The sequence below is a fragment of the Lactuca virosa genome, chromosome 4, assembly GCF_052849685.1.
Source record: "Lactuca virosa cultivar CGN04683 chromosome 4, Lactuca_virosa_CGN04683_v6, whole genome shotgun sequence".
Classification (NCBI taxonomy): domain Eukaryota; kingdom Viridiplantae; phylum Streptophyta; class Magnoliopsida; order Asterales; family Asteraceae; genus Lactuca; species Lactuca virosa.
This window is the reverse complement of record NC_136429.1, coordinates 259,648,976-259,675,856: the sequence shown is the minus strand read 5'-3', so window position 1 is coordinate 259,675,856 and position 26,881 is coordinate 259,648,976. Positions and strand designations below refer to the sequence as shown.

The 26,881-nt window shown below is 39.4% G+C and overlaps 1 protein-coding gene across 1 annotated transcript; it reads right to left on the bottom strand.

Moving 5' to 3' along the window:
• Positions 1-23,524: 23,524 nt before the first annotated feature.
• LOC145108219 (Protein kinase superfamily protein) lies at positions 23,525-26,338 on the bottom strand. The gene has a single exon (XM_079045228.1). It carries the CDS (start codon positions 26,260-26,262, stop codon positions 23,707-23,709), a length of 2,556 nt encoding a protein of 851 aa, XP_078901354.1. The 5' UTR covers positions 26,263-26,338; the 3' UTR covers positions 23,525-23,706.
• Positions 26,339-26,881: the final 543 nt, after the last annotated feature.

The window sequence follows — 26,881 nt, the reverse complement described above, 5'->3', positions numbered from 1 at the left end:
AAATTTGGTGCTAAACCATGAAATTAAACTTTGCACTTTGCTTAAGTTGTTAGTGGAGCGTGTGTGGTTAACCGACACACTAACTTGGATTTAACAAGGTTGGCAAAGGGTAACTTAATGTTTATCATAGGATCTGTGGAGCGCGTGTGGTGAACTGGCATATCGATTAAGTGATAAATATTAAAGGTACCAAGGATATTTGCATGGTTATTCACACCTTGTTTTGTGATCCTCGGCATCCCAGTCACAAAACCTGAAGCGCACAATCGAGATTGAAACATGCCATTGAAAAGTTCAATGAATCTCAAAAGATTCTAGGAGTTTCAAAACCAATTAAAACCTAATAAATTATTTCGTTTTTCATGGTGGAAATTGGTGAATCGTCATTCGCCTACCTTCAAATATTTTATAGCTTGGATTACGGCATCCCTCTTCCAAGTTGTAAAATATTATGTTGGGTCCTAGCCTTAATATTTCATATATGGTGTTATATTAAGGACTTAAATCAAATAACTTGAATATCTCCCATTTTAGATGTCTGGTTCAGACAACTATGATCTTCCCAAATCTGTTTCCTCCACCTCCTCCAATTATTCTCCCTAACCCACAAGTTCAAGGTCACTCAAGCCCTATTGGCAAGCAAAGTCTATGTGTGCTCACATCTTGGAGATGAAGTCACATATTGACAAGCCGGGAGAGGTGGGTGTCAAGGTCTTGAGGAAGTTGATTGTTGACTCGGTTCTTCAATCACTTTCTAAGTCACATAGTGAGTTCCTTTAGGACAACTATATGACAGACCATGACATGACCCTTAATGATGTTACCTATTTGCTTGGTGCTGCTGAATAAGAAATGATGTGGAGCACTGGTAAAGCAAATTTGGTTGAAAGATCAACTTCTCAAACTTCCATGGACATTGACAATGGTGACACTGGAAATCAAGAAAGGCTTTCTCTTCCCAATGGAAAGGGATCGGCCATAGTCAACCCGGTTGACCAAATAGTAAAAAGAAAGGCTAAGTCTGAGATAGTCTCGTGTACCATTCCCAAAGAGTCCATATGTTTCTATTGCCAAAGGAAGGGGCATTGGTTGCGAAGCTGCCCAAATTTACCTGATAGTCTGTAAGGATGGTAAAGTCAAAAGTTTTGACTCTACTTCAGGTAAAGTCCACTATCTAACTCTATTAAGTTCCTATCTGGAGATTCTTAGTACACAATGTGACTAGATCACATTTTGATGCTTTGTAGAATCGAAGAGAGGAAGCTTAAAGGAAGAATATGCTGATTCTGATCGCGAAGATGGATTTCGATCGCATGGTTCAGTGATCAGAATTTTGAGTTTTTGCTTTAGAGTTGTGATAAATTGCTTAGGAATACATAACAACATAGTTTTCATATGCATTTGCATTGTAAGGATAAGTTTTCCGCAAGTTTTTAAAATAAAAGAAAAGTTTTGATTTTATTTATCCTTACAATGGCATTTGTGAGTATTGTTGTTTATATATTTCCATTGATAGTAATATTGAAAAATATATTTGATTCTTTCGTTTGTGGTAGTGTCATAATTTACCAAATAAGGAAATATTCTCATCACCCAAGTTTCAATTGGACCGAAAATTGGAATCATGCAAGTTGTATTGTATGATGAAGGAGAATTTTCATCTTTGGAAAATTAAGACTAATTCCTTGAGCACATGTATATGTGAGTCAAGTGAAGGATTAGGAGATCGGGTACACTTGAGTGTGCTCTGGTCAGGACCACCACAGAGAACGATAAGACTATTCGTCATGATTTACTAAAGTTTAGTAAATATGGTTATGCTTACAAGTTTAAGTGTAATTCTGAAACATTGGAAAAGTTTCAATATAAGGCAGAACGGATGAGAAGAATCAAATTAGGCAGAAAGATAAAAGTTTCTCCAATCTGAAAAGATGGGAGAGTACTTGAGTATCTTGTTTTATGATTGTCTTAGTGATTATGAAATCATATCGCAATTGATTCTCTAAGGACATCTTAGTGCATTTGTTTGACTAAGAAGAGGAATCGTGAATTGTTGAAATGGTTAAATCAAAAGATGAATCACACTTCGTTCCAAAAATTGAGTCTTAGAGTAATACTCCAAGATTGTAACTTGAGTGACATAATCTTAAGATGCTTTATAGCACTTGTCAAATGTAAGAGTAAAATGTGTTGTACTCTTGTACATTTGAAATTGGTAATTTGAGATGTTTTGGATAAAACAGAGACCAACTAAGGCCAATTGTGTGAAGTGTTTGTCTTGATAAGAATCCGCACTAACTCTTGAATATTTTTTTTGTGAAGGAATGGTTCTTGTGACAACCCGAAATTTCTATTCTGTACAACCATTCACTTCAATAGAAGACAAAATAGTTTCTGCTAACTTTTGAGCTGTGTAGAGTCAGTTTGAGTGTCCTAAAGCCTAGTACTTCAGGAGATAACAGGAGAGAGGATGCCCTAGGGTTTATTGTGTACCAATAAAGTCCCAAAACTCCAAGAGTTTGGAGTTTACGGCCTAAAAAAAGGTGTTTACGTCCGTAAACCCTAAAAGGGGGTATAAATATGACACTTACTCATTATTTACCACTTTTCACATTTTCAAGATCCAAAACCCATTTCTCTCTCAAGTATCATCCGACTTTTCTTCAAGATCTTCAACTTTGTAAGTGTTTCTATCCCTAAAAAGTTGATATCTTACTTAATCTAGTGATCTTACATGATTCCATTCGTGAAATCATTCCAAAAGTGTAGATCTTCAAGTTTCAACAAGAACACACACTAGTGTTCTTGGACTTTTAGCACCTTTTCAAGCTTCTACCTAGTAAGTAATTCTACCATAGAGTATTATAAGACTTGTTACACTTCTAATCATCAAGAAAACACCCAAGAAACACAAGATCAAAGGTGTTTACGGTCCAAGATGTTCTTGGACCGTAAACCCTAAAAAGGGTGCCAAAGTGTGCCCTAGTCCCTTACCAAGCCTTGGAAACTAGCCTAGACCCTTCCTTGATGTGCTTAGTACTTGAAAACATCAAAAGACCATAAACCATTTGGGTTTACGGCCGTAAACCCAAAGACAAATGGTCCAAGGACCGTAAACTCCACAAAGGAGTGAAATGGTGCCCTAAACAATTCCTAAGGCTTAAACATGAAGTAGGAATGCTTCTTATGATCTTTAAAGCTTCAAAACTCAAAATGGTCAAAGTACCATGAGTTTACGGCCGTAAAATCATGGGTTTACGACCGTAAACTCATTGAGTGATGGTCACAAAACCGTAAACTCCAAGGGAGTTTACCCTTGAACCCTAAACCCAATAGCAATGTCCTACAACACTTAGATGCAATCCCTAGCACTTATAACACTTAAATAAGGTGTTTTGCATGTCCTAGGATGTCTTAACTTTGTTAATTAGTTGTTTAAAGACTAATTGGATACATATATGTGTTATTATATGTTAACTAGGATCCTTGTGTGTGTTCAAGTCTTCACTTGACACTTAGCATCCTATATAGTCCGTTCATCCAAACCACTCACTATAGGTGAGTTCATACCCCTTAATTAACCTTTTAAATGTTTTAAATGCTTTTATGGGGGGGGGGGGGAATATAAGTTGAACAATTATAGTTATTATATCAATCACATGTGATTAATAACTACCAAACAAGTGGATTTCTTACTTTCAAACTGTGTTACCAAACTGTTTTACTTCAAATTGTCTTATAAACTCTTTTTCATATCAAATACTTTTATTAAACTCTTTTAACTTATATTCTATGTATCTATGTAGATATAGTTATATAAGTAGGATTGAAAGGACTTAGGACTGATAGCTCACCTTACTTCTTGTTCCTTGTTTGGTTGTGGACTTAGGGTATTAAGGTTATTTGTCCGAAGGTCGTTTGAATCCTAGTTATATATCATGTATATGTGTATAGATATAAATGATGGGTTTTGAGCATTCTAACACTTCCTAAGTGTACATGCAACCCTAATAACCTTGGATCTATGTTTGTCTAATAGTCATGCAAAGTTGAATTCCAAGGTTATATTCCTATCTAGCATACATGGGGAACATTTTTAACTTGAATGAAAGATAGAATAACTTACCTTGTTGTTGATTATGATCCTTGAAACCTTGTGAGCCTAGCACCCCAAGTGTGATGCCTCAAATGCTTCACACAACACCAAATGCAAAGGAGTAAACTTTGAGAGAATCTTACACTTGCAAAATCGGCTCTAGCCCTCTTGTTTCTTAGTGTAGCCAATTTTGGTGGAGAATGTGTTTCTTATATAGTGTTGACACATCTAGGGTTACACCATGTAAACCCTAATGTGTCATGACTCTTCATTTCCATGACCCACGGGTTTGTAACTCCCATGGAGCATCCATGGAGCATCCTATGGGTGGAACCCAACTTGATAATCCATGGAGCCTCTTAGCCCACTATATAAGATATGGAAGATTTACATAATCTACCCATATATTTAATTAGTTATCTTTTGATCACTTAATTAATTCTAAATTAATTCTTGATCAAACTAATTAAATAATATTATTAATATATTAGAACTTATAATATATTAATAAACCATAAGTGTTATTTCTCTCATTTTAGTTTATCCAATTGCATGGTGCCATGCAACCCAAATGGACCATGCCGGGTCGGGTAAAGTACATACCAGAAATAGTTATGGACTTAGACACCTTATCCAACAATAAAAGGTTACTTCATTCAGTTCAATACCTTTGGGTAGCAAAGGTATACAAACATGCGCATACATTCAAACAACATTACTAGTAAACTATAATAAGTATAGTTTAGGGAGAGACTAATGCTATTACTAGAACAGGGAAACATACAATGAGTCAGTTCATACATGAGTCAATAACAAACAAACAATAGATACTATGATGAGAAACAAACAATAGATACTATGATGAGAAACAAACAATAGATGCTATGATGAGAAACAAACAATAGATACTATGATGAGAAACAAACAATAGAATACTATGATGAGAAACAAACAATACATTCTAGACAGGGAGAGAACACACAATACAGCTAGCACATACACATACTAGAACATTACTACATTTATGTGAGCCACATAACGGGGCATGACACTACCTGTCATGACCGTTTTGTATCCAGAATCTCCTTAAGTGGGGAGCGTATGAGTTTGTGTATAGATCTATACTGGATTGACTATCCTACACCTTGCTGATCGCTACAGTGGGACTTGCAAGTCTACGGGTGCCAAACGTCATTTCTTACGACGTCTTACATCGTCGTTTTTCTATAGAGTCGGTAGCAGGATACAGGCCGATCACATGGTACTTTAAATAACAATTGGTTTAAGGTAGTTAGTACAGCAGTAGTTACTTAATACAACACTATAGTACTATTTCATTTTCCCATTACATTTACTTTGTGATCTTCACACAATAAACAATAATGTAAAAACTATATTTTTGGTTAATGATAGTCGGATTTGGGAAAATACACACTCTTACAAGAGACACACATACAAATACTAGATGCCTTGGTAGAAGGCTACTTTTAGTAGGAAACATAGGGTTTTCTAGGGGAGTTAAAACATTTACAAACTTTTACAAACTTATACAATTACAGACTTACAAACACTTTCATGCAAATACAGACATTAATATACTTATGATCTCACCAGCTTTAAAGCTGATAAACTCTTTCAAAATAACTTGTATTCTCAGGTCACCAGTAGACAGGTACCAGTGCCAGGTTTTGAGAAGATGGAGCTCGTTCAAGACTTATCTTTTATTTTGATGTATATTTTTGGTGTCTATATAACTTGATAGAACACACTTGTATGAAATTATATTATTAATGCAATGGATGATGTTGTTGCTTGTTTACTACTTTGCATTGTTGTGATACTGTACATGACGTCCTCCACCCCCAAACGTTTCCGCCGTTCCGGTTTTGGGGTGTGACAGATTGGTATCAGAGCATTGTTTATAGTGAATCGAGTGTATCAACCCATAAAAGATATACGAACTATAAACACAGCGGGATTAAAATACTCTGATAAAGAGTTTATACTTTTAAATAATAAAATATTTAACCAAGTATACATACCTGCATTCATACTAAAATCAGTGTCACTAGGACAGAACAAAAGTATTACGATTGTTGGGCAGCACAAGTAGACTTAGAGACATATGGTCAACCCTGGGAAGATGTAGCCTGATCAACTACATTATCCGAGGAGTGATTAGCATGTGCCTAAGTGTGGTTGTGAGGTTGCAACAAGTCTAAAAACTTACCAACACTACTACAATGAGAACAGTAGAACAGAACATAAACTTAAAATACTATAGGAGTATTTTGTGTTACTATAATTACTTATCTGAGAACTAAAGGTCTTTATTAGTATATTAATAGTTGCTGAGTGGATACGCTAAGGTTATATGTATCTAGGATATCATAGACTTAGAATCTGTGATCTTTGCTTTACTTCTTGTTCCTTGTTTGGTTGTGGGCTTAGAGTTAGGGTCACTTATTCGAAGGTCTATCCTGTCTTGGTTATATATGACTGGTATGCATTATGCAAATATGAAGTAACTGATAAAGATCATCTTATAATTATCTAATTAGTTCGTCTATTTAGTTATTTCTTATATTCCTTTTCTCGCGTAGATATAATGGCTGGATTCCATCTTCCCGGAGACCCGTACTATCCCAACCACGGCAATGCACGATGGCTGGGAGAAGAGCCAGAAGATGATCACCCAATCCCGTTGGATGATCACGAAGCTGAAGGCTTTTCTGAGGATTCTGACTCAAAGCCAGAAGTCAACAACCTACCCCCAGCTGCTCAGGACCCAAACCTGAATCCTCGTCCAGCATTTCAAGGACCCACACCCCTGTGGGCCACAAACTTGAATAGATGGAATCAGGAACAGGGTCAGCCCATTCCCTACAATGGAGACAGAAGTTTCTACAACCTCACCGAGGGAGGTTCAGCTGACAGGGTCCTACCCATCATGGTTCGTAGGATTGCTCGCAACACCGAGCAAGGTCGAGCAGCTATTGACCGAGTAGTGGAGATTGACGCCAACTCTGGCGTTAACACAGTCCGCTTTCGCCAGCTAGAGTCTGCTCATGAAAGGACTCATGTCTGCAATGCAGTTCTATAGAGAGAACTTGCTGAAACCCAAGCTGAAGTCAGGGAACTTCGAGCTCAGCAAGCAAGATCTGATAGGCGCGTGAGGGACATAGAACGTCTTCTGTCGGAGTCAAGAACTCACTCTAGTAGTTCTCGTCGCCGTTAGAGTCTCATCGACTTCTCTTTTGGATATAACCTAGTTAGTGTAAAAACTCTAGTCTAATTTCCTATCTTTGTAAATCTTAGACCCGTTAGGTCTTGATTAGGTAGTAGTCTGTCAAAATTTTCCCATCTTGGGTGATGTAAGGCCCACTTCTAGGTCATTTTTCCCGAACTCATTACATCTGTAATTCCAGTATTATTGACAGATATCTAATCTCATAGAAATTATATCCAAATTATTTCGGTTACAATCAATCGTGTTATTCATTTGTGTTGTTGGGCTATGGAGAGTTAGTCCATGAGTCATTTTCATCAATTGTCCTATTAAATTGTTATCAATATCTTCGTCTTTGTAAACTTATAGTTGAAAGATGCCTCCACGTCGAGCAACAAGACGTGATCCCCCGATAACTGCAACACCACCTGCTCCTCAATTCGACACGGCAGCCCTGAATGCTGTTGTAGCTGCGGCTGTGGCTACAGCCATGGCTCAATATCATTCGTCTGGTTCCACTGGAGGAGGAACTCCGGTTCAATCTACTCATGGTAAAGCTCCTGTGCGCTTGAGAGAGTGCTCCTATAAGGACTTCACTAACTGCAAGCCATTGTCCTTTAAAGGGACTGGAGGAGTCATTGCCCTCTCGCAATGGTTCGAAAAGACAGAGTCGGTCTTCGAGATATGCTCTTGTCCAGAAGGGAGCAAGGTCAAGTTTGCTTCTTGCACCTTTGAGGCAAAAGCCCTAACATGGTGGAATAGCCATGTCAAGTCACTATCCCTTATTGTGGCAAATGCTATGGGCTGGGAAGCCCTGAGAGAGCTAATGGTTGAAGAGTATTGCTCGAGGGGCGAAATCCAAAAATTGGAGGAAGAACTGTGGAGCCTAACCATGAAGGGCTCCAACATAGTCTCCTACACCGCCAGGTTCTGCGAACTGGTGGCCCTCTGTCCCAACATGGTTCATACAGAGGGGAAGAAGATTGAAAGATACATATGGGGGCTGGTGCCTCCATTCCAGGGAAATGTTTTGGCTTCAAACCCCACTACATTCGATAGTGCCAAGCGATTGGCACAGTGGCTTATAGACCATGGGGTTCGTACCCCGGCCGCAACAACAACCCTGGCCATCTCGGAACCCGCCAGAACCGCTGATTCCAAGCGGAAGTTTTGGGATGACAAGAGAAAGACGAAGGCTGCCAAAAAGCAGCAGGCCGTGGCAGTTCATGCTGCGATAGCACCTGCCGCTGCTGCTCCGGCAAAGCAGTATGCTGGAAGTTTGCCTAAGTGCAACAAATGCAACTTCCACCACGTCGGTGCCTGCCGGGAAATGCAGTGTTTGAACTGCAACAGGAAGGGGCACACTGCCCGTTTCTGCAAAGCTCCGGCGAGGCCAATCACCCAAGTCCCCGGCGCTGGTGTGGGCCAAGCTTGCTATGGTTGTGGTGAGGTGGGCCACTACAAAAGGAACTGCCCGAAGGCAGGGAATGTCGGTGGAGTGGGAAGAGTTCTGGCCACAGGCCACGAGGAAGCGGTTGCCGACCCCACAGTGGTCACGGGTACGTTTCTCCTCGATAACTCTTATGCAGGCATACTGTTTGATAGTGGAGCGGAGAGGAGTTTCGTGAACCAAAAATTTGCTCATTTACTTAAGCAAAAATCACGAGCACTTAAAGAACCGTTCACTGTAGAAATAGCTAATGGAAAGACAGAGAGCACTAGCAGTATATTCATAGGGTGTACCCTAACACTAGATAGCCATTCATTTTCGATCGACCTCATGTCGGTCTCAATTAAAAGTTTCGACGTCATTATCGGCATGGATTGGTTGAGTTTTCATCGTGCTGACATCATGTGATATGAAAAGGCTGTCCGCCTTAATCTGTCTTCTGGCGAAACTCTAGTAGTATATGGCGACAAACCCGGCACGAACCTTCGTATCATCTCGAGCATTCAAGCTCAGAAATTCTTGCGAAAAGAATGTCGCGCACTCCTTGCTCATGTGGTCGATGTGAGCCAAGAAACGAAAGACATTCAGAACATTCCAGTAGTACGCGACTTTCCCGACATCTTTCCGGAAGAACTCCCAGGATTACCTCCGCAACGTCAAGTCGAGTTCAGAATCGACTTAATTCCAGGGGCTACACCCGTAGCCAAATCGCCCTATCGTCTAGCACCTGCAGAGATGCAAGAACTATCCTGTCAACTTAACGAACTGCTTAGCAAGGGCTTTATAAGACCAAGCTTCTCACCCTGGGGAGCTCCAGTCTTGTTCGCCAAGAAGAAAGACGGATCGTTTCGTATGTGCATCGACTACAGGGAGCTCAACAAACTGACCGTCAAAAATTGTTACCCTCTGCCTCGTATTGACGATTTATTTGACCAACTTCAAGGGGCGAATTTATTTTCAAAAATCGACTTAAGGTCCGGATATCACCAACTACGAGTGCTAGGGGATGATGTTCCGAAGACAGCCTTCCGAACTTGTTATGGGCACTACGAATTCGTAGTGATGCCGTTCGGATTAACAAACACGCCTGCAGTATTCATGGACTTAATGAATAGGGTGTGTCGTCCTTACTTGGATCATTTTGTCATCATCTTCATCGATGACATACTTATCTACTCTCGTAGTAAGGAAGAGCATAGTCAACAACTGCGACAGGTCTTAGAAACACTACGTTCGGAGAAGCTCTATGCGAAGTTCTCGAAATGCGAATTTTGGATCCGAAGATTCGAATTCTTAGGGCACGTGGTTAGTGAAGAGGGAATACACGTGGACCCTTCCAAAATTAAAGCCATTGGGAACTGGTCAGCACCGAAGACGCCTACAGAAATTCGTCAATTTCTAGGTCTCGCTGGCTACTATCGCAGGTTCATTCAGAACTTCTCCCGCATTGCAAAACCTCTTACAACATTGACCCAGAAGGGCGTGGCCTTTGACTGGGAAGAGAAGCAGGAGAGAGCATTCCAAACGCTCAAGCGAGCCTTGTGCACCGCACCGATACTATCCCTCCCTGAAGGGATAGAAGACTTAGTTGTCTATTGCGATGCTTCCAATCAAGGGCTCGGCTGTGTTCTGATGCAGTGGGGTAAGGTCATCGCCTACGCCTCGAGACAGCTGAAGACACACGAGGTCAACTACACCACTCACGATCTTGAGCTAGGAGCAGTTGTGTTTGCTCTGAAGATCTGGAGAAACTACCTGTATGGCACAAAAAGCATTATCTTTACAGACCACAAAAGCCTACAACATATATTTGACCAGAAGGAGCTCAACATGAGACAACGACGGTGGGTCGAGCTACTCAGTGACTACGAATGCAAAATTCGTTATCATCCGGGTAAAGCCAACGTAGTAGCCGACGCCCTAAGTCGGAAAGAATACTCTGGTCGTAGAGTCAAATCTTTGACTATGACAATCCATTCACACTTGTCCACACAAATTAAGGAAGCTCAGCTCGACGCTTTGAAACCTGAAAATGTGGCGGGTGAATCCCTGAGAGGGATGGATAAGAACTTGGAGGTCAAGGGTGACGGAGCTTATTATTTCATGGATCGGATCTAGACCCCAAAACTCGGTGGTTTCAGAGACTTGGTCATGAACAAGGCGCACAACACTCGATATTCCGTCCACCCAGGTTCAGATAAGATGTATCTGGATCTTAAAAAGCTATATTGGTGGCCTAACATGAAAGCAGAGATTGCTACCTTCGTGAGTAAATGCCTTACTTGCGCCAAGGTCAAGGGCGAATACCAGAAACCCTCCGGTCTTCTACAACAACCGAAGATACCGGAATGGAAGTGGGAGCGGATCACTATGGACTTCATAACCAAGTTGCCCAAGACAACGGGTGGACTTGATACCATATGGGTCATCGTCGATAGATTGACCAAGTCCGCACACTTCCTGCCTATCAAGGAAACAGACAAGATGGAGAAGCTTACAAGAACTTACATTAGGGAGATTGTACGACTGCACGGTGTTCCCATATCCATTATCTCGGACAGAGATAGTAGATTCACTTCGAGGTTCTGGCAGTCGCTACAAAGTTCCCTAGGAACTAGACTGGACATGAGTACAGCCTACCATCCACAGACAGACGGGCAAAGTGAGAGGACTATCCAAACCTTGGAAGATATGTTGCGAGCCTGTGTGATCGACTTTGGGAAAGCATGGGATACTCATTTACCCCTTTTCGAATTTTCCTACAAGAACAGTTATCACACAAGCATAAAGGCTGCTCCATTCGAGGCCCTCTATGGCCGAAAGTGCAGATCCCCTCTGTGCTGGGCTGAGGTGGATGATACCCAGTTAGCTAAAGGACGAGTTCCTGACAGCACTCTCACAGGTCCGGAGATCATTCGGGAAACGACAGAGAAGATCGTTCAGATTCGTGAACGTTTGAAAGGCTCTAGAGACCGACAGAAAAGCTACGCTGATAAACGAAGGAAACCGTTGGAATTCCAGGTGGGCGACCGTGTTCTATTGAAGGTCTCACCCTGGAAGGGCTTGATACGCTTCGGAAAGCGTGGAAAGCTAAATCCAAGGTACATAGGGCCTTTCGAGATTCTCACAAAAATCGGCCCTATAGCTTACAAACTTAACTTACCACGCAAACTCAGTAACGTACATTCTACTTTCCACGTCTCGAACTTAAAAAAGTGTCTGTCCGACGAGACTCTCGTAATCCCACTCGACGAGATCGAGATCAACGAGAGCCACAACTTCATGGAAGAACCAGTAGAGATCATGGACCGGGAGGTCAAACAAACGAAACAAAGTCGTATCCCGATAGTGAAGGTTCGCTGGAACGCCAAGCGAGGACCTGAATTCACTTGGGAGCGAGAGGATCAGATGAAACTGAAATATCCTCTTCTTTTTACTTAGTTATTTGTAACTACTTATTTGCTAAAATTCTAATTTCGGGACGAAATTCCTTCTCACGGGGGGATGATGTGACAACCCGAAATTTCTATTATGTACAACCATTCACTTCAATAGAAGATAGAACAGTTTCTGCTAACTTTTGAGTTGTGTAGAGTCAGTTTGAGTGTCCTAAAGCCTAGTACTTCAGGAGATAACAGGAGCGAGGATGCCCTAGGGTTTATTGTGTACCAATAAAGTCCCAAAACTCCAAGAGTTTGGAGTTTACGGCCTAAACAAAGGTGTTTACGGTCGTAAACCCTAAAAGGGGGTATAAATATGACACTTAGTCATTATTTACCACTTTTCACATTTTCAAGATCCAAAACCCATTTCTCTCTCAAGTATCATCTGACTTTTCTTCAAGATCTTCAACTTTGTAAGTGTTTCTATCCCTAAAAAGTTGATATCTTACTTAATCTAGTGATCTTACATGATTCCATCCGTGAAATCATTCCAAAAGTGTAGATCTTCAAGTTTCACCAAGAACACCAAGAACACACACTAGTGTTCTTGGACTTTTATCACCTTTTCAAGCTTCTACCTAGTAAGTACTTCTACCATAGAGTATTATAAGACTTGTTACACTTCTAACCATCAAGAAAACACCCAAGAAACACAAGATCAAAGGTGTTTACGGTCCAAGATGTTCTTGGACCGTAAACCCTAAAAAGGGTGCCAAAGTGTGCCCTAGTCCCTTACCAAGCCTTGGAAACTAGCCTAGACCCTTCCTTGATGTGCTTAGTACTTGAAAACATCAAAAGACCATAAACCATTTGGGTTTACGGCCGTAAACCCAAAGACAAATGGTCCAAGGACCGTAAGCTCCACAAAGGAGTGAAATGGTGCCCTAAACACTTCCTAAGGCTTAAACATGAAGTAGGAATGCTTCTTATGATCTTTAAAGCTTCAAAACTCAAAATGGTCAAAGTACCATGAGTTTACGGCCGTAAACTCATGGGTTTACGACCGTAAACTCATGGTACTTTCACCATTTTGAGTTTTGAAGCTTTAAAGATCATAAGAAGCATTCCTACTTCATGTTTAAGCCTTAGGAAGTGTTTAGGGCACCATTTCACTCCTTTGTGGAGTTTACGGTCCTTGGACCATTTGTCTTTGGGTTTACGACCGTAAACCCAAATGGTTTATGGTCTTTTGAAAATGGTTTACGACCGTAAACTCATTGAGTGATGGTCACAAAACCGTAAACTCCAAGGGAGTTTACCCTTGAACCCTAAACCCAATAGCAATGTCCTACAACACTTAGATGCAATCCTTAACACTTATAACACTTAAATAAGGTGTTTTGCATGTCCTAGGATGTCTTAACTTTGTTAATTAGTTGTTTAAAGACTAATTGGATACATATATGTGTTATTATATGTTAACTAGGATCCTTGTGTGTGTTCAAGTCTTCACTTGACACTTAGCATCCTATACAGTCCGTTCATCCAAACTACTCACTACAGGTGAGTTCATACCCCTTAATTAACCTTTTAAATGTTTTAAATGCTTTTATAGGGGGGATACAAGTTGAACAATTATAGTTATTATATCAATCACATGTGATTAATAACTACCAAACAAGTGGATTTCTTACTTTCAAACTGTGTTACTAAACTGTTTTACTTCAAACTGTCTTATAAACTCTTTTTTCATATCAAATACTTTTATTAAACTATTTTAACTTATATTCTGTGTATCTATGTAGATATAGTTATATAAGTAGGATTGAAAGGACTTAGGACTGATAGCTCACCTTACTTCCTGTTCCTTGTTTGGTTATGGACTTAGGGTATTAAGGTTATTTGTCCGAAGGTCGTTTGAATCCTAGTTATATATCATGTATATGTGTATAGATATAAAAGGTTACTTCATTCAGTTCAATACCTTTGGGTAGCAAAGGTATACAAACATGCTCATACATTCAAACAACATTACTAGTAAACTATAATAGGTATAGTTTAGGGAGATACTAATGCTATTACTAGAACAGGGAAACATACAATGAGTCAGTTCATACATGAGTCAATAACAAACAAACAATAGATACTATGATGAGAAACAAACAATAGATACTATGATGAGAAACAAACAATAGATGCTATGATGAGAAACAAACAATAGATACTATGATGAGAAACAAACAATAGAATACTATGATGAGAAACAAACAATACATGCTAGACAGGGAGAGAACACACAATACGACTAGCACATACATATACTAGAACATTACTACATTTATGTGAGCCACGTAACGGGGCATGGCACTACCTGTCATGACCGTTTTGTATCCAGAATCTCCTTAAGTGGGGAGCGTATGAGTTTGTGTATAGATCTATACTTGATTGACTATCCTACACCTTGCTGCTCGCTACAGTGGGACTTGCAAGTCTACGGGTGCCAAACGTCATTTCTTACGACGTCTTACATCGTCGTTTTTCTATAGAGTCGGTAGCAAGATACAGGCCGATCACATGGTACTTTAAATAACAATTGGTTTAAGGTAGTTAGTACAACAGTAGTTACTTAATACAACACTACAGTACTATTTCATTTTCCCATTACATTTACTTTGTGATCTTCACACAATAAACAATAATGTAAAAACTATATTTTTGGTTAATGATAGTCGGATTTGGGAAAATACACACTCTTACAAGAGACACACACACAGATACTAGATGTCTTGGTAGAAGGCTACTTTTAATAGGAAACATAGGGTTTTCTAGGGGAGTTCAAACAATTACAAACTTTTACAAACTTTTACAAACTTATACAATTACAGACTTACAAACACTTTCATGCAAATACAGACATTAATATACTTATGATCTCACCAGCTTTAAAGTTGATAAACTCTTTCAAAATAACTTGTATTCTCAGGTCACCAGTAGACAGGTACCAGTGCCAGGTTTTGAGAAGATGGAGCTCGTTCAAGACTCATCTTTTATTTTGATGTATATTTTTGGTGTCTATATAACTTGACAGAACACACTTGTATGAAATTATATTATTAATGCAATGGATGATGTTGTTGCTTGTTTACTACTTTGCATTGTTGTGATACTGTACATGACGTCCTCCACCCCCGAACGTTTTCGCCGTTCCGGTTTTGGGGTGTGACAGATTGGTATCAGAGCATTGTTTATAGTGAATCGAGTGTATCAACCCATACAAGATATACGAACTATAAACACAACGGGATTAAAATACTCTGATAAAGAGTTTATACTTTTAAATAATAAAATATTTAACCAAGTATACATACCTGCATTCATACTAAAATCAGTGTCACTAGGACAGAACAAAAGTATTACGATTGTTGGGCAGCACAAGTAGACTTAGAAGACATATGGTCTTGATTAGCATGTATTCGACCCGACTTTGTATGGTCCATTTGGGTTGCATGGCATCAGAACAATTTGGATAGACTTTTCTGAGAAAAGGATATATATGATTTATTAATATATTATAAGTTCTAATATATTAATATGAAATCATATTATTTAATTATTATTGATCAAGAATTAATTTGGAATTAATTATGTGATCAAAAGACACTAATTAAATATATGGGGATTGATTGTGTAAATCATCCATTCTTATATATGTGGGCTTATGATCCATAGTTCTTCATGGTGGGCTAAACCCATGGAGTAATCCATGGATACTCCATGGAGGTTTTAACCCATGGAGCATTAAGAATATGGAAAGACATGGGTTACATGGTGTAACCCTAATAGCCACAATATATAAAGACCCCAGAGCTTAAGAAATCCGCCCTAAGGGTTCATATGAGAGGGCTAGCCGATTTTGAGCATAAGGACTTTTCTCTCAAGTTATTCCAAGTTGTTGTTGATGTTGTGTGAACCATTTGAGGTGTCACACTTGGGGCACTCGGCTCTTCAGCTCCATGGAATCAAGCTACAACAAAGAGGTATGTTATCCTAACTAGCATTATGTATTGTTTATGTTAAATTGCATGCTAGTTATAGGTTAATGCCTTGGAAACACCTTTACATGTATAATTAGTTAAAACATACATCCAAGGTATTTACGGTTGTATGTGCACCATAGGATGTTCTATTATACCAAAACCCAACAATTCGATCTTAGGGACGATGACGTGTGCGAGTCTTGTTTACTTGGAAAGATGACCAAGTCACCCTTCACTGACACATGTGAAAGGGGTGAGGGTTTATTGGATCTCATACACACCGATGTGTATGGGCCCTTTACATCCACCACAAGGGATGCAAGTCGCTTCTATGTGTCTTTCACCGATGATTATAGCAGATGTGGGTATATCTACTTAATCAAGCACAAGTCAGAAACCTTTGAAAAATTCAAAGAGTTTAAGCAGGAAGTGGAGAATCAGCTGCGCAGGAAAATCAAGATGCTTCGATCCGATCGAGGTGGAGAGTACCTTAGTCTTGAATTCCACGACTATCTCAAGGAATGCGGAATCGTTTCGCAATTGACGCCACCTAGGACACCGCGGTTGAATGGTGTGGCTGACAGGCGTATCGAACCTTGCTAGACATGGTTTGTTCCATAATGAGTCGTTTTTCGCTACCTATCACATTCTCGGGGTATGCTTTATATGCTGCCGCCCATATCCTTAACTTAGTCCCTACAAAGAAGGTTGCCAAAACACCTCACGAGATGTGGACAGGGAAAGCTCCCTCGTTGGCACATATCAAGGTTTGGGGTTGCGAGGCTTTTGTAAGAAAAGAGACTCACGACAAGCTCGAACCTCGTAGTGAGCGGTGTATTTTCATTGGCCACCCGAAGAAGTCCTTTGGATATCTCTTCTATAGACCGAGTGACAATGTTGTCTTCGTTGCGAGGAGCGGGGTTTTCCGAGAGCGAGAACTCATAAGCCAAGGGGACAGTGGGAGGCAAATCGATCTTGAAGAGATTCAAGAGTCGAACGATGAAGGAACCTCTGACGCTGGCGCTCAACCTGAGGAGGAAACTCCGGTTGAACTGATTGAAGAGTCCTTACCTCTTAGACGTTCCAGTAGAGTTAGTGTTCCACCTGTGTTGTATGGTTTTCATATAACAAGTGAAGGTGATACGTTTATTAGTGACAGTACACTAATAAATTTGGACGAGCCTAACAGCTACAAGGAAGCCATGGCAAGCCCGGAGTCTACAAAATGGAAAGAGGCTATGGACAGCGAGATTCAGCCCATGTATGACAACCAAGTCTGGAATTTGGTTGGCAATGTGCCAGGTCGTAAGACGGTCGGGTGCAAGTGGATCTTCAAGAAGAAGACCGACATGGATGGGAACGTGCACACTTATAAGGCGTGATTGGTTGCGAAGGGCTTTACTCAAACTCCCGGAGTTGACTATGATGAGACCTTCTCACGAGTTGCGAAGATAAAGTCTATTAGGGTGATGTTGGCCATTGCTGCGTTTCATGATTATGAAATATGGCAGATGGATGTCAAAACCGCTTTCCTTAATGGGAAGTTGGCTGAGGATGTTTACATAAGTCAGCCAGAGGGTTTTGTCGATACAAAGCATCCTAATAGAGTGTGTAAGCTAGAGAAATCCATTTATGGATTGAAACAAGCATCTCGCAAATGAAATCTTTGTTTCGATGAGAAAGTCAAAGAGTTTGCTTCCTGCGAAGCGAGGATGAATCATGTGTATATGTCAAATCCAGTGAGAGTATAGTTAGCTTCCTCGTATTATATGTCGATGACATACTGCTCATAGGAAACGACATCCCGACCCTGCAGGAAGTCAAGTCCTGGCTTGGGAAATGTTTTGCTATGAAGGATCTCGGAGTTAGCTTCCGCAGTTGGCTCGATCATGTATGCTATGACTTGTACTCGCCCTGATGTGGCCTTTGCTTTGAGCATGGTCAAGAGATATCAAGGGAACCCTGGCAGAGCACATTGGACCACAGTCAAGAATATTTTTAAGTACCTTCGGAGGACCAAGGAATGATTTCTAGTCCTTGGTGGGAGTGATGACTTAAGGGTGTGAGGGTATAGTGACGCCAGTTTTTAGACCGACCGGGACAACTACTGTTCTCAGTCGGGCTGGGTCTTTACCGTAAATAGAGGAGCAGTGACTTGGAAAAGTTCCAAGCAGGAGACCGTAGCTGATTCAACGTGCGAATCAGAGTATATAGCGGCGAGCGAAGCGTCAAAGGAGGCGATATGGTTGAAGAACTTCATCGGAGAACTTGGAGTTGTGCCATCCATAAAGGAGCCTATGGAGATATTCTGCGATAATGAAGGAGCAGTTACCTTAACCAAGGAACCTAGGGATCATGGCAAATCCCGACATATCGACAGGAAATATTATTTTATCAGACATCGGGTGGAAGAGGGACTCCTCGTAGTGAATAGGGTATCGTCAGAGGATAACCCATCAAATCCCCTTACGAAGGGACTGCTTAGGGTTAAGCACTTACATCACACTAGGAGCATTGGGATGAAGGACGATATTAGTTTAGATTAGATAGTTTCGAAATGTGTAATAGTTTAGATAAGATTATTCAAACAGTCCGCAGTCGCTTATACTTTGGAAGTAGGTATAAATGAACACTGTCTTGAATTGGTTTGTAGAACGTCTAAAGTGTATTAGTCATAGCAAAAGTATGCTGCAACGTTCATGAGTGCTTATGAATAATATTTGAGCATTTGATTAGACCCAGGCTTGCTGGAATCACTTCATGGAATTTATCACGAGTGATCGCAAGACGATAATATCATATGGTCTTGAAACCTAGATATATGGTTTATTGTTTGCAAGTTAGTTGTGTATTGATAATGTGTAACGGCATCGGTAACTTGATGTTATAAAACGCATTGTTGTGCATGATTTTATGAGTGAATGGTAAATGCATATAAGTCGAAGTTTATCTGTTCCTTTTTATCCTAAGAGGATAAAAGCGTCATCTGGGCCCCTCGATCATTTGGTTTGACTTATGTGTCGGGCCCGGTCAGGACTGAATTGATGTGTTCAATTAAATTCTGTGTCAGAAAAATCTGAGATCAAGAAACAAATTGTTGGACAATAAGTATGACTATGTTCCACGTAATTGTCCGCACAATATCTGGAATGGAGGACTATACGATCCCTTATCTAAAGGACAAGTTACTGATAAGATCAGAGTTCGACAGCAGCTTATGAAAGCTACGATTGCTAATCGGATCCTGAAGTCGTACTTGCATTTGTAGTTATTAGCTAGACTTATCCAAGTGGGAGACTGTTGGATTAGTGTCTAAGTCCATAACTATATTTGGTATGTACTTGACCCGGTTGTAACATGATCCTTTTCGGTTGCCTTCACACTGGTGACTAGACAGGATGATTGTTGAGGAGAGAGGCTGATTTATTGTTAAGAATAACAAATTGGGGTATAAATATGGTTTGTTATAATTATATGAATAATATATTAATTTGGAATCATATTATTAATTAGTATTTAATCAGAAATTAATTAGGAATTAATTTTGGGATTAAAGGAATTAATTAAAGTGTAGGGGTTGTTTTGTAAATATTTGATAGTTGAGACTTTGGGCCATTGGATCACCTTTATTAAGGCTTGGCCGAAAATCCTAGAAGGATATAGGAGTTTTCGTCCAAGGGCTTAAGGAAAGGAGTCCATGGGTTTGCTTAGGCCCTAAGCTAAGGGATTAGGGTTTCCACCTTGAAACCCTAGTTGACTTCAACTATAAATAGCACCCTAAGGCACTCAAAATCGGCACCCCTTGGAGAAACCCTAGCAGAGCCAATTTTGTGAGCTTGTTACCCTCCATCCTCTCTCTCATATTCATCCTTTCACTCAAGTGTGTTTGTGAGGCATTAGAGGTACTACACTTGTGGTACTTGCTTTCAAAGCTAAGGAGATTCAAGAAACAAGTTGTTATTACTATATAACAACAAAAGGTATGTGTTATATTCTTCTATGTGAATTTCAAAAATTGTAGAAGCATGTTAGGTTTCTTTTGTGTTCATAACATATAAGGATTTATCAGCAACCCCGAGCTATCAGCAGGTCACATACAACAAATTGTGTTATCAGCAACCCCGAGCTATCATCAGCTCACATACAACATATGATATATGTAACACGGTGTGGAAACTCGATTGAATCGAATACCCAAGGAATGTAGCAATACCCTCACTCTCCGCACCGACTGTACCAGCGAACCGACTCCAACATCTCAGAAATTTGAAGGATATCATGATTCCAAACTGGTCCCTTGCTCCTTTGCACCAAAATGATCTTTCATATTCCTCAAGCTCCACCAAAATCCAAGAACAAGGTCTTCAATCAAGCAAAAAAGTTCCTAACCATCTATGTAGGCTAGGTTTTTATTGTTAAAGGGTTAGATGTTGAAGAGGATGCCCTAATCCTTGAGATTAAGAGATTAAAGATGGAAGAAACCCTAAAAAATCATGGGCTTGGGCTACAGATACTGCCACGTCGTGACATTCTTCTTGCCACATCGTGGTGGCCATCAAGTACACATTTCATGCTTTTGGCATGCCACGTCGTAGTGCTCCATTCACCAGGTCGTGACACTATATTTTTCCCAAAAATCATCCATTTGATCCATGCAATTCCTCAACTAATCCATCCTAGAAAATGGGTGTTACATCTATTAAGTTTTGATTATGGACAACTCTTGATCCATGCAATTCCTCAACTAATCCTTCCTAGAAAATGGGTGTTACATCTAGTAAGTTTTGATTATGGACAACTCGAAGAGCATGGTAAGTATTATTATGATTTATATAATTGTTATTTTTATTCATGTATTATAAACTATTATGACTAATATTTTTAATTATACTTTTCAGTTGAGCCACCAAAAAGAACATGATTATCCAAAAACATCCAACTCTCAAAGTTGTTAAAAAAAACAGGGGGAGTTTGTGGGTTAGGATTTAGAGAGAGATATCACATGTTCCCCTATCGGGAAACGTGGCAATATGTTTACCCGTGAGATTGGGCGGTATATGTGGGAGAACATCCCTTTTAGCGTAACTGGTTGGGACAATGTTTCCTCTGCTTTAAGGAATGTCACAGTCATGAATCTGAAGATAAATTATTTATATGATAATATTTTAAGTTTATTTGTGATTGATATTTAATTAACTAACTTTTTGTATTTGTAGAGAATGTTTGATTTTGGAACAAGTTAACTTGGATCCCGAGCGTGCTCAGTTGTTGCGGAGCATTCATGCTTCTCTACAAAACATTATAGAGACCAGAAAACAAAACGATTAATCATTTTGAGAGATTCGGAAGGCGTAGATATCCCAAGGGCATTAACCACCCCCCCCCCCCCCCCCCGCGCCGCCGCCAAGGGTATGTCACGTGAAAATTGGGTGCAAGAAGTTAAAATTTTTTAAACTCCCTAATTAATAAAGCATTCGATGGCAAAAAAAAGTAGTACGTGCATTACAACAATACATACATAAATGGGGTCGTGCTCGTATATTAGTACTTGTTTCAAAGAAGTAAGTTATGAATATATATATATATATATATATATATATATATATATATATATATAATTGTTTATTTAAAGTATAATTAATCTAATTTTAATGTTAAATAGGAACTAAGTAGACTTGAGGTCTTTTATAAGACTCATACTGATCGCCAAGGGATATTCACAAGTGCTATAGCCGAACAACAATATGTCAGTGGTTAAATATAATATTTTCATATAAGTGTTTATTTATATTATGATGTCAATCATTTTTTGAAAATACAGAATGCTTTAGTCCAAGAGTTAAATCAATAAACTCAAGCTTTAACCGAAGAAAGACGTCTAACACCATAGGAAGTAAGAAATGCTTTTCAAAAAAAAAAATTGGGTGTTCGACGCGGATATATGAGAGGCATCGGGCGTAAACCTTACATGGTTGTGTCGACATATGATCATGAACAATCATTACATCCACAATCACAGATAACAAGACTATTTAATTTTCAAATCTCTTATATATATATATATATATATATATATATATATATATATATATATATATATATATATATATATATATATATATATATATATATATATACTTCGGTTATAGTTTGATATGTTGGTATTTGTAATTTGGTAATTGTTAGTTGGTTATAGTTTGGTAATTATTAGTTTGGTTATGTTTTGGTAATAGTTTGATATGTTGCTAATTGTTGGTTTGATAATAGATTATATGTTGGTAATTGTTAGTTTGTTATAGTTTGATATGTTGGTATTTCGTAGTTTGGTAATTGTTACTTTGGTTATGTTTTGGTAATAGTTTGATATATTGGTAATTGTTAGTTTGATAATAGTTTCTATGCTGTTAATTGTTAGTTTGGTTATAGCTTGATATGTTGCTATTTTGTAGTTTGATAATTGTTAGTTTGGTTATGTTTTGGTAATTGTTAGTTTCGTAATAGTTTGATATGTTTTTAATTGTTAGTTAGGAAATAGTTTATATGTTGGGAATTGTTAGTGTGGTTATAGTTTGATATGTTGGTATTTTGTAGTTTGTTAATTTTTAGTTTAGTTATATGTTGTTAATTTGTAGTTTGGTATAATGTTAGTTTTTTTGTAGTTGGATATGTTCCAAGCAATACTAAGAAACCCGACATCTAGTGCGACATATGAAGAATGGTTTTGAGCCTTCCCAGCACGAAGAAATGATACCGGAGGGAACAAGGGGAGTGATGATGACATGTAGCTAGTTTTAAGATTTATGATGTTTTGTAAAATTATAATATATTTTGCACTTGAATGTTTGATTAATATTTTGGGATTGATGTCGTATTATTAAATTTTAATGTATCGATTTATTTATCTATAATTAATATTTCATAGCAGTTTTTTTATATTTTTTTAACGTTTGTTTTGTATTTGGAATGAACGGTTTTATAAAAATTGAAAAAAAAGAGAAAACTACAATTAGTGGTAATATTTTTAGTGGCGACGGATAGCATTAGTGGCGACGGATATCATTAGTGGCGATGCATAATATTAGTGGCGACGCACAATATTAGCAACAACAGTACAAGTATTAGTGACGTCTTGGGCCTTTAACGGCGATGCCGGTCGCCAATAAAGATCATTATTCTTGTAGTGATTCCATCTACAAGCAACAAAAGAGATTGCATGAAAGAAAGTAATGCCCAGGTCAAACACAACACTTCAAAAGAAGGTTGCACTGACTTATGTAAGAAAATAGTTTCAGAACAATTTCATCTTTAACATCAGTCGCATCCTTGGTATTTGTCAATTTATCAAACGGTTTGATAAATGCTTAATATTCAGAACATTGTTGACCGTACACAAATCTTTTATGACAATAAAATGCATTAACGTAACATATATAGAAGAACAAGAAACCCCAATTAATCAAACAATTAAAATCTACAATCAACTCCAAACTCCAAAATACAGAGATCTATATTCATCTTCCTTCAAAATCTTCGATCTTGGAGAACAAAGGAGAACCAATCACGATGCCTGAGTCATCATTTATAAGGATACTAACATCACTGTCGTTATTTGTTTCATCGCCTTTCTTGGATTTTTCAGAAGCAACGATCTTATTTGTCTTTGCGTCGCATGTATCATCTTCTTCAGGAGGATCGAGCTGCAAAGATGCATCTTGAAGTTGCAAAGCGAACTCCAAGTTCCAGAGAACGTCTCCCATGGAAGGTCTATCAACACCATACTCTGCTAGACACTTTTCTGCTGCTTCCACATATTTTATTAATGATTCAGAGCATATCGTTTTCACAATTTTAGGATCAACAATCATCTCAATCACACCCTTCCTTTGTTTTGCCATTGCCCATTCGGCTAAATTCACTTGTTCTCTGGGCAATGCAGGATCAAGAGCGGGTCTAGCGCATAAGATCTCAAAAAGGACAACACCGAATGAGTAAACATCAGATTTCTCAGTAAGTTGTTGCCTCCGGAAGTATTCCGGATCAAGATACCCGAAACTGCCCTTCACCGCCGTGCTCACATGAGTTTGGTCCAAAGCTGGTCCGGTTTTTGACAACCCAAAATCAGAGACTTTAGCCACTAGATTCTCATCCAAGAGAATGTTAGTGGTTTTTACATCCCGGTGGATTATCCCATGTGATGATCCACCGGTATGTAGGTAGTGCAACCCTCGAGCTGCACCAATGCTGATCTCGAGACGCTGCCTCCATGTCAAAGAAGGTAGGGTTGATCCGTAGATGTGATCACGAAGTGGTCCATTAGCCATGTACTCATACACTAAAATCATTTCACTATTTTCGTCGCAGTAGCCTATCAATGAAACGAGATGTCGGTGTCTAAGCTTGGATAGCAGTTGAATTTCGGTTTGAAATTCGTTAATTCCTTGCGAAGATCTAGGGTTTCCTCTCTTTATTGCAAGCTTTGTTCCTGCTTCTACCTCCCCTATATAAACTTTCCCGAACCCTCCAACGCCGATTACTACACTTTCATCGAAATTCTTTGTTGCGTCTCGTAGCTCATTAAAAGTGAATGATCGGCCGAAGCCAATATTGGAAGAGAAAACACTCGAGTACCCATTCTTGCTCTTGCTCTTGCTAGATAGCAAAGTACTACAATAACTCGCGTTAAGGGGAAGAAACCATGACTTGGAACTAGTTCCGCCCTGGTCCCAACCCTTGGCCTTGTTTTTATTCCGAATGAAAGCAAAGATGAGGAGCAACAACGCAATTGCTGCTGCCCCAACACCAACTGCCTCGGCAATAGTCGTGGTGCGTGACACACCACGACTATTCCTCCTAGATGAGAATAACCCATCTAAGGTGCCTGCAGCGTTTCTCATCTTCATGATCTCCAAGCCGTTTAGTATGGCGTTGGGAATGGCGGATTCAAGATCGGATGGTCCAACCTGAACACGTATCAAACCGTTGGAAACGGCGGATGCATTGACCACAAAATCTTTGTAGTAGGGAACCGCTAGGTTTGAAGTGAGTGATGACAAGTCTAGCCCTGAGATCCCCATCATGTTGTTTACATACACATTGAAATAGAGGGTGTTCATACCGGTGCTCACGATATCACAAAAGTGCAGCCTTATCAAGTAATTGAACCCCGAATCTACATTCATCTCCCAAGTCAGGTTGAAATTTGCATTGGAGACACCGGACTCTTCCATTGAAGCCGCCGAGGAGTAAACTTGGTTCGGTGCAATCAAAGGAGTGGCTCCTCCAACCGGATAAGTTATTGTACTCGGATCAACGGAAACAAGTTTGTCACCCTTGGGAAACATCATGTATCCATGACTATCACTCTTCCATGTCCTTGACAATGTGTCGTTTTTTGGACTAACCATTGGCCCTCCGACATTAACTCTATGCACAATCTGAAGGTCATAATCTGACATACCGTTAAAAACTCCAGGAGGAGAGATAATGGTTGCGGAATCAGGAACGAGCTCATCGGGGGCTGAAACAAACTCGATGGCGTTCACGAAAGCAAAAGATTTCTTCAATGGGGAGAAAACGAGTGAGAAATCATCAGAAGTGACGTTAATGAGGTATTCTTTGAAATGAGAATCCGAATTCTTTGTGGCTGAAAAATCATGCAAAAGAACTAGACCTTCTGTTTTCACGGTGAAAACCGCCGTGGTGAGATTATATGACGGGTGGTGGAGAGGGTAGAAGTAGAGTCGTAGGAAATGGCGGCCAGGTTGAAAAACGAGAAACCTATAAACTGATTCGCTGTCGAAGATTCTTGCAGTCCGGTATAAAGGGAGCGTTTCGTTTTCCGGGATGGAATTTGAGGTGGCGAATATGTTTTCGTCGGTGGATAGGTAGGAAACCGATTGAGGGTCGGATTTAAACGTTCGGCCGTCGTCAAGGATGGTGTTTTGAGGTGATCCACAGTCGATGAGGTAGTTGTCTGAAGGAGTGAATCGGGCATTGGTAGAAAGAAAGTAAAAGATGATGAATAATGAGGAGAGAAAGGATGCTGATAACTTGCGTCCTCCTCCCATGGCGGCGACGGTGATGGATTAGAGAGGAGGGGTAGGGTCTATACGAAAAGGGTTAAAGAAACAAAAGTGTTGGGAAGCATGTTGAGGAGTAGGGTTAAGACGTGCACTCTTGTAGTGTGTTTATCGTTCTGTCATCACAAGACTTTTGTCTGGGTGACAATTAATTTACAATTATTATATTATTTCAAGTGTTCATTTATAAATAAAAATGGAATTTTCAACCACCTTTATTTATTCTTATATAACCTTAGTATCTTAATTCTTAAACCCTTTACCATATACACAAGGATCTAGTATTATCGGCGTGGCTTTAATTAACACATTGATAGTAGTACATAGGGGTGTCGGTGTTTTGAAATGATCATGTAATCTATTAAAATTGTAATGTACACAGTATTATTAGAAAGTTTCGTTATAAAGCAGGTTGAGTTCTATTAGACAAAGGGAAATGTTGCATAGAAGGTGGCTTATTTGAAGGAAGTTATGTTTTAACTTTTAACATAGTAAATTACAATTTTGGTCCTTTTGATTGGATTAGTTTACAGTTTTGGTCCAAGTTTTGAAAAATTAGCACGGTTGGTCTTTGACAGTTACTGTGAACCCCCCTGTTAAATTCCTG

Bases quoted from the DNA above. Each gene is read 5' to 3' on its own strand.
- LOC145108219 (XM_079045228.1), bottom strand. From the start codon at position 26,262: ATGGGAGGAGGACGCAAGTTATCAGCATCCTTTCTCTCCTCATTATTC.